Source organism: Liolophura sinensis, chromosome 1 (genome assembly GCF_032854445.1).
Source record: "Liolophura sinensis isolate JHLJ2023 chromosome 1, CUHK_Ljap_v2, whole genome shotgun sequence".
NCBI lineage: Eukaryota > Metazoa > Mollusca > Polyplacophora > Chitonida > Chitonidae > Liolophura > Liolophura sinensis.
The window spans coordinates 13,968,948-13,982,230 of NC_088295.1; the positions used below are offsets into that span (position 1 = coordinate 13,968,948).

General features: G+C 39.7%; 2 protein-coding genes across 2 annotated transcripts; one reads left to right on the forward strand and one right to left on the reverse strand.

Annotated features, from left to right (window-relative positions):
• Window positions 1-4,759: 4,759 nt before the first annotated feature.
• LOC135461762 (uncharacterized protein C16orf52 homolog A-like) lies at window positions 4,760-6,526 on the reverse strand. The gene is made up of 3 exons (XM_064738986.1): window positions 6,262-6,526; window positions 5,311-5,523; window positions 4,760-5,067 (listed from the first exon to the last, which is right to left on the reverse strand). Exons 1-3 carry the CDS (start codon window positions 6,362-6,364, stop codon window positions 4,880-4,882), a joined length of 504 nt encoding a protein of 167 aa, XP_064595056.1. The 5' UTR covers window positions 6,365-6,526; the 3' UTR covers window positions 4,760-4,879.
• Window positions 6,527-6,817: 291 nt separating this feature from the next.
• LOC135482264 (peroxisomal membrane protein PMP34-like) lies at window positions 6,818-13,283 on the forward strand. The gene is made up of 9 exons (XM_064762156.1): window positions 6,818-7,015; window positions 8,057-8,117; window positions 8,595-8,661; window positions 9,063-9,217; window positions 10,040-10,165; window positions 10,351-10,499; window positions 10,797-10,895; window positions 11,720-11,781; window positions 12,583-13,283. Exons 1-9 carry the CDS (start codon window positions 6,863-6,865, stop codon window positions 12,746-12,748), a joined length of 1,038 nt encoding a protein of 345 aa, XP_064618226.1. The 5' UTR covers window positions 6,818-6,862; the 3' UTR covers window positions 12,749-13,283.

Below are 13,283 nucleotides of genomic sequence, written 5' to 3' on the forward strand. Positions count from 1 at the left end.
GTTACACGTTGAAAAGGAGACGGGAAGCTCAGAATGAGTCTAAGCCCACAGGTCTTTGTGTTGCAATGCACAAAACATTGCCGGAAGTTACGTCAGCAGTTAAAAGCAGATCTGAGTTAGCTGATACGGGATTGGATAAGATTCCCAAATGCTCTATGGATAGCTTCGCTCCGTTTATCAATTCTGGTTCAGTGTCGCTTAGAAGCGACATGTCTTGTGCTACCCCTATAAAGATATTAAGGGATACTGGGGCATCTCAGTCTCTGTTGTTGATGAATACTCTGCCCTTTTCTGAAGAGTCATACTCTGGGGTTCGTGCCCTTATTAGAGGAGTAGATTCTAGTGACTTTGTCAGTGTTCCCCTTCATGATATTTATTTGTCATCAGATTTGATATCTGGACCTGTCAGGGTAGGCATTAAGCCTTCATTACCTTTTGAGGGTATTCATTTGTTGTTGGGAAACGACTTAGCACATGATAAAGTTACTGTTGATCCCTTAATGGTTGATAAGCCTTCTATGAATTCAGTCACAGAGCCAGTTGAAAGCGAGATAGCGGGTTTATATCCGTCCTGTGTTGTTACAAGAGCTATGTCTAGAAAAGTCAGTACAGACCAGGGTAGTACTGTTGATTTGAGTGAGACTTTTCTCAACAACATGTTGGATGGTGATTCTTACAAATTAGACAGCCAGCAGGAAGTAGATACTAATTCTGTTAGTGATGATCAGCCATTTTGTAGGACTGAGTTGATTGCTGAACAACACAGTGATCCAAGTATTTCTTGCTTGTTTAATGATGCAGCTAAAGATGGTGAATCTTTACCTGACCCATGCTACTACTATGTCAAGTCTGGCATATTGATGCGGCAGTGGAGGCCTCCCGATGTTTCGTTGGAGGATGAATGGGCAATTAAGCATCAGGTAGTTGTGCCCAAGTCTTATCGAAAAGACATACTGACTATAGCGCATGAAACGCCGTTAGCAGGTCATTTAGGTGTTAATAAGACCTATCATAAGATTCTCAGTCATTTTTATTGGCCAGGAATAAGGAAAGATGTTACTGAATTTTGCAGGTCTTGTCATGCATGTCAGTTAGTGGGGAAACCTAACCAGACAATCCCCAAGGCAGCCTTGAGGCCTATTCCTGCAATTGGTGAGCCATTCAGTAGAATCTTAATAGATTGTGTTGGTCCGCTACCTAAGACAAAGTCTGGAAATCAGTATATGTTAACCATAATGTGTACTTCAACTCGTTTCCCTGAGGCAATTCCACTAAGGAATATTACTGCCAAGACTGTAATTAAGGCTTTAGTTAAGTTCTTCACCATGTTTGGTCTGCCTAAGTCAGTACAGTCAGACCAAGGTTCAAATTTCATGTCTGGTGTGTTCCAACAAGTTATGCATGAGCTAGGTATTAGCCAGTATAAATCCTCAGCTTATCACCCACAAAGTCAAGGAGCACTAGAGAGATTCCATCAGACACTGAAAAGTATGATAAGAACTTACTGCTTTGAGACAGGGAAAGATTGGGACGAGGGTGTACCTTTGTTAATGTTTGCTGTAAGAGAGTCTGTACAAGAGTCACTTAGATTTAGTCCATTTGAGCTTGTGTTTGGCCATACTGTGCGTGGTCCACTACAGTTGTTCAAGGAAAAGTTTGTGTCTAGTGATAGTGACAATGTTAACTTATTACAGTATGTGTCAAGTTTTCGTACTAAGCTCAACAGAGTATGTGAGTTAGCCAGAGAGAATCTTACAGCTTCTCAGAAGAGTATGAAAACTAAGTATGACAAAGAGACAGTAAGACGCAGATTTGAAGTTGGTCAGAAGGTATTGGCCTTACTTCCAGTTAGTGGTAAGCCACTTGAAGCTCGTTATTTTGGACCTTATGTAGTAGACAAGAGGCTAAGTGATCTTAATTATATTATTTTCACTCCTGATCGGCGCAAGTCTAGACAACTTTGTCACATTAACATGTTAAAGCCATATGTAGACAGAGATAGCACTGATATCAATGTTGTACATCCTAGTGGAGTTGCTATCTCTTGTTTTCCAGTGCCAAGTTGTAAGAGAGAATTAAAGCGTTTTTTGGGCATGGCAGGTTATTATCGTAAGTTCTGTAGGAACTTTTCATTTGTTAGTGAGCCACTAACTCAGCTGTTAAAGAAAAGTGCTAAATTCTTGTGGTCCATTGAGTGTCAGAGATCTTTTGATAGATTAAAGGCCATGCTAAGCAGCGGCCCCATACTTGTAGCACCTGATTTTAATTTACCATTTAAGCTAGCTGTTGATGCTAGTGATATATCTGCTGGGGCAGTTTTGTTGCAAGAAAATGAAACAGATCACGTTGATCACCCTGTATGTTTTTTTTCTCGCAAATTTGACAAGTGCCAGAGAAATTATTCGACAATAGAAAAGGAATGTTTGTCCTTGATTCTAGCATTACAACATTTTGAAGTATATGTGACTTCGTCAAGTTACCCCATTGTTGTGTATACAGATCACAATCCCTTAACCTTCTTGCACAAACTAAAAGGTAAAAACCGAAGATTGTTACGGTGGAGTTTGCTTTTGCAAGAATTTAATCTAGAGATTAGACACATAAAAGGGAAAGATAATGTGATTGCTGATTGTTTGTCACGTGTCTAGTTGGTTTTCTGCAGCTTTGTTTTTAAAGACTATGGTAAACGTTATTATTATTCATGATTATGAATATGTTAAAGAAAGTTTTATGCAAAACTTTCTTTCCCTGAAGGATGGGGGTGTTATGTATGACTATTTAACGTTTTCATGTACTGCTAGTCTGCGGACCTTTGTGTTGTATGTTATAAGCATAACAGGCCCTGTTATATATGTACAGTGCGGACCTGGCCGAAAGCACCTCGTTCAATGCTCTGTTTATTTAACTGGATGTTCATTGGCTGTTAATTCTGTGTCTAAGAATAGTTGAATCCACCTGGACCGTATATAAGCCGTGTTTTCTGTGCAGAGTGGGGGTATTTTTGCTGCATCCACTGGGAGCCAGGAGAGTGTGAGACGCTCTCGTATCGAGTCCATTTTATTTATATGAGCTGGTGATGCCAGTTTCATTTGGGAGGACAGATTTTTATGCCGGCACCGTTTGTGTACCACAGTAGTACTGATGTCTGGTTTATGTGAATTTCTGCGGAAGTCATTTTTATTGGTGTTCGGATCTTTATTATGATTATACAGTGTTGACTGTGTAATTTGTTTAACACGCTGACCTCACCTGACCGACAAGGTCGTCAAGGACTCAAACTGAAGTTTTCAGTTTTGCAAAGGACGTTCGTTCTGCCACAAGGTGACATTACTCTACGTCTCTGAACGGCTCGTTTGTGAGCTTCTGCGGGAGCTGTGACTGATCTGAAGTGGATTATACCTCCATGCCTGTATTTACCCTGTGTTGTGCTCTGCGGGTGTGACGTCATTCAAAGGCTTGACTGTTCCAGTTCTGTGTAACCTGTGTTCGTGTTTGCTAACCTGGCGAAGTACCTGTCTGGGACAATTTGTGACTTGTGTGTTTATCCCATGGTCTTTACGTTGGATTTCCTGGAATACATTCCTTGGGATGCAAAGGTGAACTGGAAACTTTTAAAGACCGGTAATACTGATGTGTATGTTGTTGTTGTTGTTAAACTGTCTGTAAAACTGTACGTCTCATTTTATATATAAAGCATTGTTTACATTGTAATATTGAGTCACTGAGTCTGTTTTCTGTTGCCGTTTTCAATACCGTAACACTGCATAGTATAGTATACTGTTTGTTATTTGTTACAGGACCCAGGAGCCTCTCACCAATGCGGTCGCTGTGAGTTCAAGTCCAGCTCATGCTGGCTTCCTCTCCGACCGTACGTGGGAAGGTCTGCCAGCAACCTGCGGATGGTGGTGGGTTTCCCCCAGGCTCTGCCCAGTTTCCACCCACCATAATGCTGGCCGCCGTCGTATAAGTGAAATATTCTTGAGTACGGCGTAAAACACCAATCAAATAAATAAATAAATAATTTGTTACAGTATACTTCAATGTTTTGTACGATAGGGACAGGGACAGGTAATCCTGGGGATTACAGATCTCTCCTATATACATAGAGTGCGTGTAACAGAAGAGACTAATGGATAATATAGCATGTTCGACGTGCACCAAAGGTAAAGTTGATCAGTGATGGCACTATCGAGATATGTCATGTTTGTGTATATGACAAAAGGTATCCATACTGGTACATATGTATGTGGTATGACCTGCATTTCTCGATGGAGACATGGAGGCATTACTCGTGTGATGGCCATATATTAAAGCAAAAGCATGCATGCACTAACAAGGTGACTTATAAAATACACTGTACCTAAGGGCTTCCCCCACCTACCAACCCATACAGCCTCATCCCGCACTGGCCTGTGTTTAGAGCACTGACCCAACGACATGGCTCCTCCACAATTTAGGTTCCTCCCCAAATCAGTTTTCGACGCAGTATACTACTGAGGTAACCAATTTGGAAACATTGAAATCATTTACTTCCTATTTAAGCTTACTTCCTAAAGTCACAATATGGGTGCCCAGAAATAGCTAAAACGTGCTGAGGCAGCCTCTGGAGCCTCACTTTTTGCCTAAGGATAGCCGGACCCACAAATCCTCATGTAAAATTACCCCTACACTACAACCGTTTGACTTGCATGAATAATGTCATGAGATCAGATGTTAATGTGAATATACAAAATAGCAGTCACTGAGAACAACGTCAGAAATATTTCACAAGTTTTAATGTACATGCACATTATAAAGTTCACAAATGTAGATGTAAGAAACAACAGTTCAGCATAAAATTAAGAACAATCTACACAAAACATTCATCTGTTTTGAGACTTTAAAAAACTGGGAGACAAACTTTCCCAGAAAATAACTCAGAAATGATTGTAAAAAATATAGCCATTATGAACAAAACATAGGAAGATCCAACTTGTGTATGACTGGGCAACTTGTATGGTTTTCCTCCAATTTCATCCATGTGAAACCCAATGGGGAATATGATTGCAGCCAAGCAGAAAAGCGTCACTGAAAAGTGAACAAATAACAAAGATGTTAAAATAAGAATGAGGTGAATTAATAACACATGCTTGTGAATTATGTACTATTGAACTTTGGGGAAGGTGGGGGGTGGGGGGGGGGGTGTGCTGCTTCCAAATTATAAATATGTGCAAACAATTAAATCTCCAAAACATAAAAAGTTAAGCATATTATATAGGCTTGAGTCAGAGTGCTGCTAATTTTAGTCAAACATTCTACTTCTGAACTTACTTCCAATGAATGCCAGCCATCTGGCATGTTTCAAGGCGCTATGGTGCCACAGTGATATCATCAGCAACAGACATGTAACAGTCAAACAGATAATGCCTCCAACTATAAATATGAAAGTCAGCATCCATTCTGTAGAAAGTCTTGGGGATATACAAATTTCTGGTCTGCCTTGAACCCTCTGACATTGCTGTGTCAAACCCAACCTCATGCTCCCTGGAACAGAAAAGCAGGAAAAAATCCAACATAAAGCAACAAAGATGAAATAATGTATACAATGGTTTTACTTAGTGCTGAATGGACCAACAGCTGTTCATATACACAAATAAAGACAATGGGTGGCTGGGGCCTGTTTAAATATATACCTGGAAAGCGGACTTGGAATTAGACGTACGAATGGTTGGTCACATTTTCAGAATTTTTTCAAACCTGCTTGCAGACAAAAGAACGCCTGAGTACTTCATGATTTATGTCCCTGGTTAATTCATTACTGGGAGCCATTCTTCTGGCAAGCGTTGGGCTAACACTCACAGACCAGTCACTATATGGTACCGGGTAGTGACAATTAATGAATGAATGATATTCTGGCGTAACGCCACATGGGCAATACATTTCAGTCTTATCGTGGTGACACGCTAGAGAAAACAAAACGAGAAAAATGAAAGGCCTGCAGTGTTATATTTGAGTACAGCTCCAGTTTCAGGTGTATATGGTCATGATGTAGATTTGTAACTACAGAATGAGTCTTAGTATCAACACTTGCACGGAAGCACGAACACCATATGGGGTTCACACTGATTCTTACGTTACATGCCTGCCATACAGACAATATGGTTGTAACAGATTCTAAAAAATTCCCAGTTGATTATAAAACCATTTTCTTATTGATGTTACTCTAAACTGAATGTACGTCCACGTCTGACCCTGCTGTCTCATGTAGGCCTATTTTCGTACCTGCTACATCGGTGACAATCCATTCTGGGTTGGAGAGACTGGCGATGGCAAACAGATTGGCGACCAGGAAAAAGAAACCAGAGACAAGCGTTAGTTTCTCCATTCCACCGCCACTGAGATAATGCCAGTACAACACCAATATATCAAACAGCTACATCTGTTCGTGTTGGTTCCCAGAAGACCAAGAGTTCGACATTGTATCAAATTATTATCGGTTTCATCGGTTCTCAGTGCAGTTTCTCTCTTTTCAACTGTCATCCACCATCTTCGTGCACACAAAACCTGGATCATGGTAACTGACGAAAAATATTTACTTTGAACATTAAAACTGATTCTTACGTTAAACACCGCTCCCTGATGCTGTAGGTAATATACGGTGTAAATAAATGATTTAGATTGCTATATGTAACGTTCAAATGGAGAAAAATTGTTTAGGTTTACAGAGTTTGTTTTGCTCTCCACTTTCCGTTGCTCAGTGAGATTCTAAATTTTGGGAAGCCTTGTTGTGAGTTGATTCGGGGAGGCATTTTGCACGCGAGTGGCGTGTTGGCCTAAATCTGGTCTTCCTGAGTCGGCCTAAGTCTGTGAGCTGTGTCACGAAATGGCACAAACAATGAGTCAATTATACACTATGCCTTCATTAGTGTGTGAACTTAGCAGCAGTGTTAGTACAGGAAAGAAGACTGCATGGATGTCGGCATTGAAAGGCCTCTTGACCTATGACAACCTCGTCCACGCTGTGGCCGGAGCCACGGTGAGACCACGGCACGGGATAGTCAGCTAAGGCCTAGCCCTGGCAAATGTGCTAGGCACAGAAGGGTTATAAACACTACTACCGCATACAAGAGTTTTGGGTGGGGACGTGAACTGCAGTTAGTTTCCAAGGCAGGCTAGTGCACTTTGTCGTTGAGATGTAGGAGATGAGTTTGAAGGGAGTGGGGAGGTTGAGAAGGGGAGCATTCTTGTGCGTTTCTTTCTGGGTAGGCTACCGCGGTAAGAATGTTAAAAGAGAACGGGATCAAGGGGACAAATATTGTTTAGTACTGCATGTGCTAGACATGGGAGGATGGGGGGGGCTCCGTGGCTCAATTGGTTAGCGCGCGAGCACAGCGTAATGAGCCAGGAGCCTCTCACCAATGCAGTCGCTGTGAGTTCAAGTCCAGCTCATGCTGGCTTCCTCTCTGGCCGTACGTGGGAAGGTCTGCCAGCAACCTGCGGATGGTTTTGGGTTGCCCTGAGCTCTGCTCGCTTTCCTCGCAGTATAATGCTGGCAGCCGTCATGTAAGTGAAATATTCTTGAGGACGGCATAAAACAACAATCAGATAAATAAATAAATAAACACTATGACATGGCGGCGTTTCATTAAGCCATAATCATTCATTCTCTACGACATGGCAGAAATATTACAGAACCTGCGGACGATTGTGTGTTTCAACTGGCACTGCGCAGCTTCCTCCCCCATAAGAATATAAGAGAAGGCTATAACCAGAATTTAAACCACCTACCACCTCCATCTGCAAGCAACCTGTGGATGTTTGTGGGTTTCCTGTGGGCTCTGCTCGCTTTTCTGCCACAGTGCTAGCCGTGTCGTATATGTGAAATATTCTTGAATATGGCAGAAAAACTCCAGTGAAATAAATAAGTAAATAAATGTTAGGTATAAATCTCATGACAAATGAAAAAACAAGTGTAGCTAGCACCATTTCTTGTATTCTTGAATAAAGGTACTTTCCTTATTCAAGCCTATTTTTCTTATGTAAGACATCACTCAGGACATTGCTTTTTCCTTTGCAGGGCAGTGTGATTGCTATGAGTGTGTTTTTCCCTCTGGATACAGCTAGAACAAGGCTACAAGGTACTGGTTTTACGTCTTAGTTCAGTTAGTTAATCCAAGTGTTCATGTGGAGTAACTTCTTGATAAACTAGGTCATTTCTGTTGAAATTCTGGCTTAAAATTTACATTTAAATCTATACCTGTAAATCTATACATATGTTACTTTGAAATAATGAAGGAATGAAGGATCGATTAGTAACACTCAAAGAGTGAAAGGGCAATAATACTTAATGGTTATAATAAAAGTGCTAAGCAATTTATGCTTGGCAAATTTTTATGGTTGAAAGTTATTATGATTAGTTGAATTATTAGCATTATTCTCAGTTAGAAGATATACATATAGGTCCTGTGTCAAGTTACTCAAATGAGAAGGGCATCATGTCTAATGTATTTCACTGAAGTAGCATTTATAAATAACATAAAGCAACAGTGAAACTGTTAGAGAACACAATCTTGACGTGACCAAAATTTAAAGCTAATTTTTTTTTATCCCAACAGTTGATGATCAGCGGAAAGCGAAACATTCACCTCAAATTCTGAAAGAAATTGCCAAAGAGGAAGGAATGTAAGTTTTTTGTAGCAGTGGTGTTAAGGTTAGCTCAGTTTGTTATTATGAAGAAGAATGCTTTCTTTTCCAAAAAAGGAGATAATAAGAAATGTGAATTTACATACATAAAAACATATAAACAGTTCACATCTAATTTATGATAACCTTGTCCCCTGTTTGTCAGACACAAGGAGACGGAAATCTAGTCCACACCATTATATGATGAATACTTTATCTATGAAGACAAAAATCGAAGTCTGTCTTTCAGCAACCTGCGAATGGTCATTGGATTCCCGCCGGTTTTGCCTGGTTTATTCCAACCAAGGATGTATTTTTGTGTATGGCATAAAACACCAATCAAATGAATAAAGTCTCATTGTTAACTGCTGTGTGGTGATGTGTACTACTATTGACTTTAGCTCTGCGTGGTACCGTGGCCTCTTCCCAGTTGTGTCAAGCTTGTGCTGCTCCAATTTTGTCTACTTCTACTCCTACAATGGACTGAAGGCTGTGTGCTTGGCAGAGGGAAGTAAAGGGGAGCCAGCAAAGGAGCTGCTGCTTGCCTTTGTGGCAGGTGAGTAGATACGAGCAGGCAGTGGTGATTGGAATATATATGGGTTATGGGGTCATTTATGTTTGAGATAAGCGAGATAAATACATAGCCATTTGGACCGGCCCGGATAGCACAGTTGGTAGAGCGTCCGCTTTGGGACCGGTAGATCCAGGATCAATCCTTGGTCGAGTCACACCTAAGACTTTAAAAGAGGAAGTTGTAACTTCCTCGCTTGGCGTTCAGCATGAAGGGGATAGTGCAACGACTGGTTGACCCGTATCAGTATAATGGCTCGGGCGGGACGGCTTACTTGCCTTCGGTAAGTCGTCTCAGTGATGCAGCACTAAATAAAAGAGCGGTGGAAATCCGTCCTGCAACAAGGAGGCACATTACACGTGCATGCACCCTAATGATTCCTTCGTCGTCATATGACTGAAAAATTGTTGAGTACGACGTTAAACCCCAAGCACTCACTCACTCATAGCCATTTGGCACATTGGAGTTTACCTCCAATAAAATACTGGTGTAATATTTGTTATGTCAAACATTCATTCAGATAAGAATATGTAACCATTCTTTACCATTTAGGGCAAGTCCATGCAGGACCATTAAAGTCACCAATCTGTATTTATTAATCCAAATAATTTGGTAGAAACTAGAAATCATGAGGAATAGTAATAATGAATCACATTTTCTGATTTGTGGAGTCAAACAGGAATTGTGTCACAATGTAACATGTAAAATACTGGCGTATGGCTTACTAGTTTCTGGTCATATTGGGGAACGACTGTAAGAAGTGTTTGTATCTGCTGATCATGGTTCTTAATTCTGGTCTTCTGTCAGGTGTGGTGAATGTGTTAGTGACGACACCTTTGTGGGTGGTGAACACCCGGCTGAAGCTGCAGGGAGCCCACTTCAGGACTGCCCAGTACAAGCAATCTAAACACCCATACTACCAGGGCATTCTGGGTAAGAGTCACTATCTGAGATTGGTTTGTTATAGGTAATTATTTCCTGTTTGTTTCAAATGTGGCTTTGGATGAATGGCACATAAAATAGCGAAGCCTGACATAGTTACCCCCCTTGTTTACATTCTAGTTATGGTTTGATGTGACTGACTTCATATTGCATCATACACCTTCATGTATTATCAGATGCCTTCAGGCGGATCATCCGAGATGAGGGTACAGCTACTCTGTGGAATGGCACCATGTCCTCCATAGTGCTGGCCTCTAACCCAGCAGTGCAGTTCATGGTATATGAGGCAGTTAAACGCTACTTTCAGCGACTATTCAGGCAAACTGTAAGTCATCGTGATTCAACTGTAATGGAGGTCTAAGTGTGAGGTGATTGATTCAAAGCAGCCCTTCAGCTGTACATCTGTAGATATTAGATTAAAGGTATTTTGTTAACATTAATTGTGAAAAACGTTTTGAAAGACTCAAGACTGCTATTATAACTGTACTCTGAGGTAATCAGTGAAGAATTTTATTGTTTGTGTGAAACATTATTTCCAGATCATAATTTCATTCATGAATTTATACAGATATTAGTTTTAAAGGTTAAAATTTTATAAAATCCATTGGAATTGTTGTTGTAGGAATTAAGTGGACTGGTCTATTTCATGATAGGGGCCATAGCAAAAACGGTAGCTACAATTGTCACATACCCCCTGCAGGTGATCCAGTCCAGACGGCGGGTAAGTACATGTAGTCATTGCGCACAAAGCCAAGCCACACTCCAGATAACCTGAGACACAGCTGCTATGTTTTGATATTAAGACAGATTGTTGAATTATGGCTGTACGTGGGAATGTCTGGCAGCAACTTCGAGATGATTGTGGGTTTCCCCCCGGGCTCTGCGCAGTTTCCTCCCAACATAATGCTGGCCACTTTTGTATAAGTGAAATATTATGGAGTAATCTTGTTGCATGTGACTGATCATTCATTTCATCTCATCTGTAAAATCATCGTATTCTTTATTCTTTAGCAGAAAAGGCGCCAAATGGGAGTAATAATCAGCAGAAATTCTATTGAAAATTGTCAAACTACCTTTTTAAGAAGTTTTTTTTGCATTGCATGCAGTCAACATTTTAGTGCTGCGTAATTGTAGTTACATTATATTTCCATGGTTTCATAGGTTTCTTGATTCACATTCATGTGACTTCGCATTTGTGTCTTTTTGTTTTAATATTGATCTATGACTAGCATTCTTCCGATTTGGTGCACTTTTTTGCATCATTTTGCTTCAGACCAGCAAAATTGTACATAAATTCCATTGTAAGCTTCAAATAGTTGACAGCATTTTAGTCAGTGGTAAAAGCCTTATTAGGTGTATCTTCGCGTACAGTTTTTAGGATTACAAGTGTTATTTTCCTTTGACCACATGATGCCAGGTAATATTGTTCATATCCAGAATCTGCTATGGTGTTAATTTGTTTTAAACTCTTTAACCTGAAGATTATTTTGCCACCTTGTAAATGGGAATTTAAAGGAGATCATCACATTTTTTTTATCATTTCAGGCTGGATATGAGAGTAACAAGACAGGGGAGAACTTTGTACAGGCCTTAAGTGATATGATTCGGTAAGACTTCTTACTCTTGCTTAAATATCTGTAACTATCATGCAGGCGGATATATCATTGTCACATTATTAGCTTACCTCTACAAAGTACTAGCGTCTTGTATATCATAACCCAAGTGTCGACATCCAGTAACAGGGAATGCATTGTTGAGATAAATGGTAAGGGCGTGCTGTGTGCACATCTGTTACCATAAATGATATTACAAAATTCATGACATGTATATCTTTTGTCTTAAGTCTCTTGTGTATTAGAATCATCTTTAAGGTAAATGTTATGGGTCGTATTTCATGAGGTTCGCATACATCGTACATATAAAGAACAAAAAGCAGGAGGGAGATGTTCGATCATTGATTCACTATGTGCTTGTATGTATTAATTTCCGTAAATTTCAAAATACATGACTTAAGTGTCTTGTGTATTAGGATCACTGTTAAGGTAAATGTTAGGGGTGGTATGAAAAGAGGATGCTCCATTGCTAATGCCCTGCATGAATATTAGTCACTGTAAATTACAAAGTGCATGACTTTCACGCCTCTCTTTGTTTTTTTGGTCCTTAATCCATGTTAAGGAAAATATTTTGGTACGGTATTTACAGTGTTGTGCTGAAGGTTTGCATTCAGGTGTGTCTCCTACAGACGAGCTCTTTGGTGTACAAGTCGAAGTTCAAGTTGCCTAGTCCGTTTGCTTTTTTAGCTGATGTAGAACAAACTACTACTGAAACATAAAGACAGGTTTTTTAGATGTCACACTACTTTCCAGTTGAGCAAGTGTTTGATTTCATAGTTTTTTCCTTGCTTACAGGACAAAAGGAATAGCTTCACTGTACAAAGGAATGGAAGCAAAGCTGCTGCAGACAGTACTGACGGCTGCCTTGATGTTTGTTTGTTATGAGAAGATTTCAGCTGTAGTATTTAGAGTTTTAGGCATCATCCACCAAACCCAACGAGATAACAACACTGTTTCTTAAGATTTTCTTTCGGCCATGCCATTCATAAAACTCACAGCTGATAATGAAACATATGACTAGTGTGTTTATTACACATCCAGGTGATTATCCGCATGCATTTATTATCATGATTTTTATTGCTTTTTTAATCATGTGTATGCAACAGTGTCCTAGATCATGTAGATACTTGTTGCACACAGTGACACTTAAGATTGACCTGTCTGCTAATCTGTTAATCTGTCTGTTAAGGTAAGACCTTTCATGAAATAGTTACAGCGTAAGTAACATCAAAAGGATTTTTCTAATGATTTCTTTTTTCATATGCAAAATGTATTTATATATTTTATATGACTATCTTCTTGATGTTTTTTCATGGAAATTTTTAATTATTTAAGCATTTATTACTTTGAGTCATCGAAGTAAATAATATCTTGTTAATTTCCATAATAACAATGATTTAGGTTAATGCATTTTATTGAAGCTCAATTTATAAAATGTTGTTACTACATGTATTTCCTTCAAATTGGTTTTAATAAATCTTGAAATGTGCTGGTTC

Bases quoted from the DNA above. Each gene is read 5' to 3' on its own strand.
- LOC135482264 (XM_064762156.1), top strand. From the start codon at position 6,863: ATGGCACAAACAATGAGTCAATTATACACTATGCCTTCATTAGTGTGT. The intron at 8,118-8,594 runs GTACTGGTTTTA...TTATCCCAACAG, and splicing joins AGCTAGAACAAGGCTACAAG to TTGATGATCAGCGGAAAGCG. The intron at 10,500-10,796 runs GTAAGTCATCGT...TTGTTGTTGTAG, and splicing joins AGCGACTATTCAGGCAAACT to GAATTAAGTGGACTGGTCTA.
- LOC135461762 (XM_064738986.1), bottom strand. From the start codon at position 6,364: ATGGAGAAACTAACGCTTGTCTCTGGTTTCTTTTTCCTGGTCGCCAAT. The intron at 5,524-6,261 runs GTACGAAAATAG...TTTCTGTTCCAG, and splicing joins GATTGTCACCGATGTAGCAG to GGAGCATGAGGTTGGGTTTG. The intron at 5,068-5,310 runs GTAAGTTCAGAA...TTCACTTTTCAG, and splicing joins ATGGCTGGCATTCATTGGAA to TGACGCTTTTCTGCTTGGCT.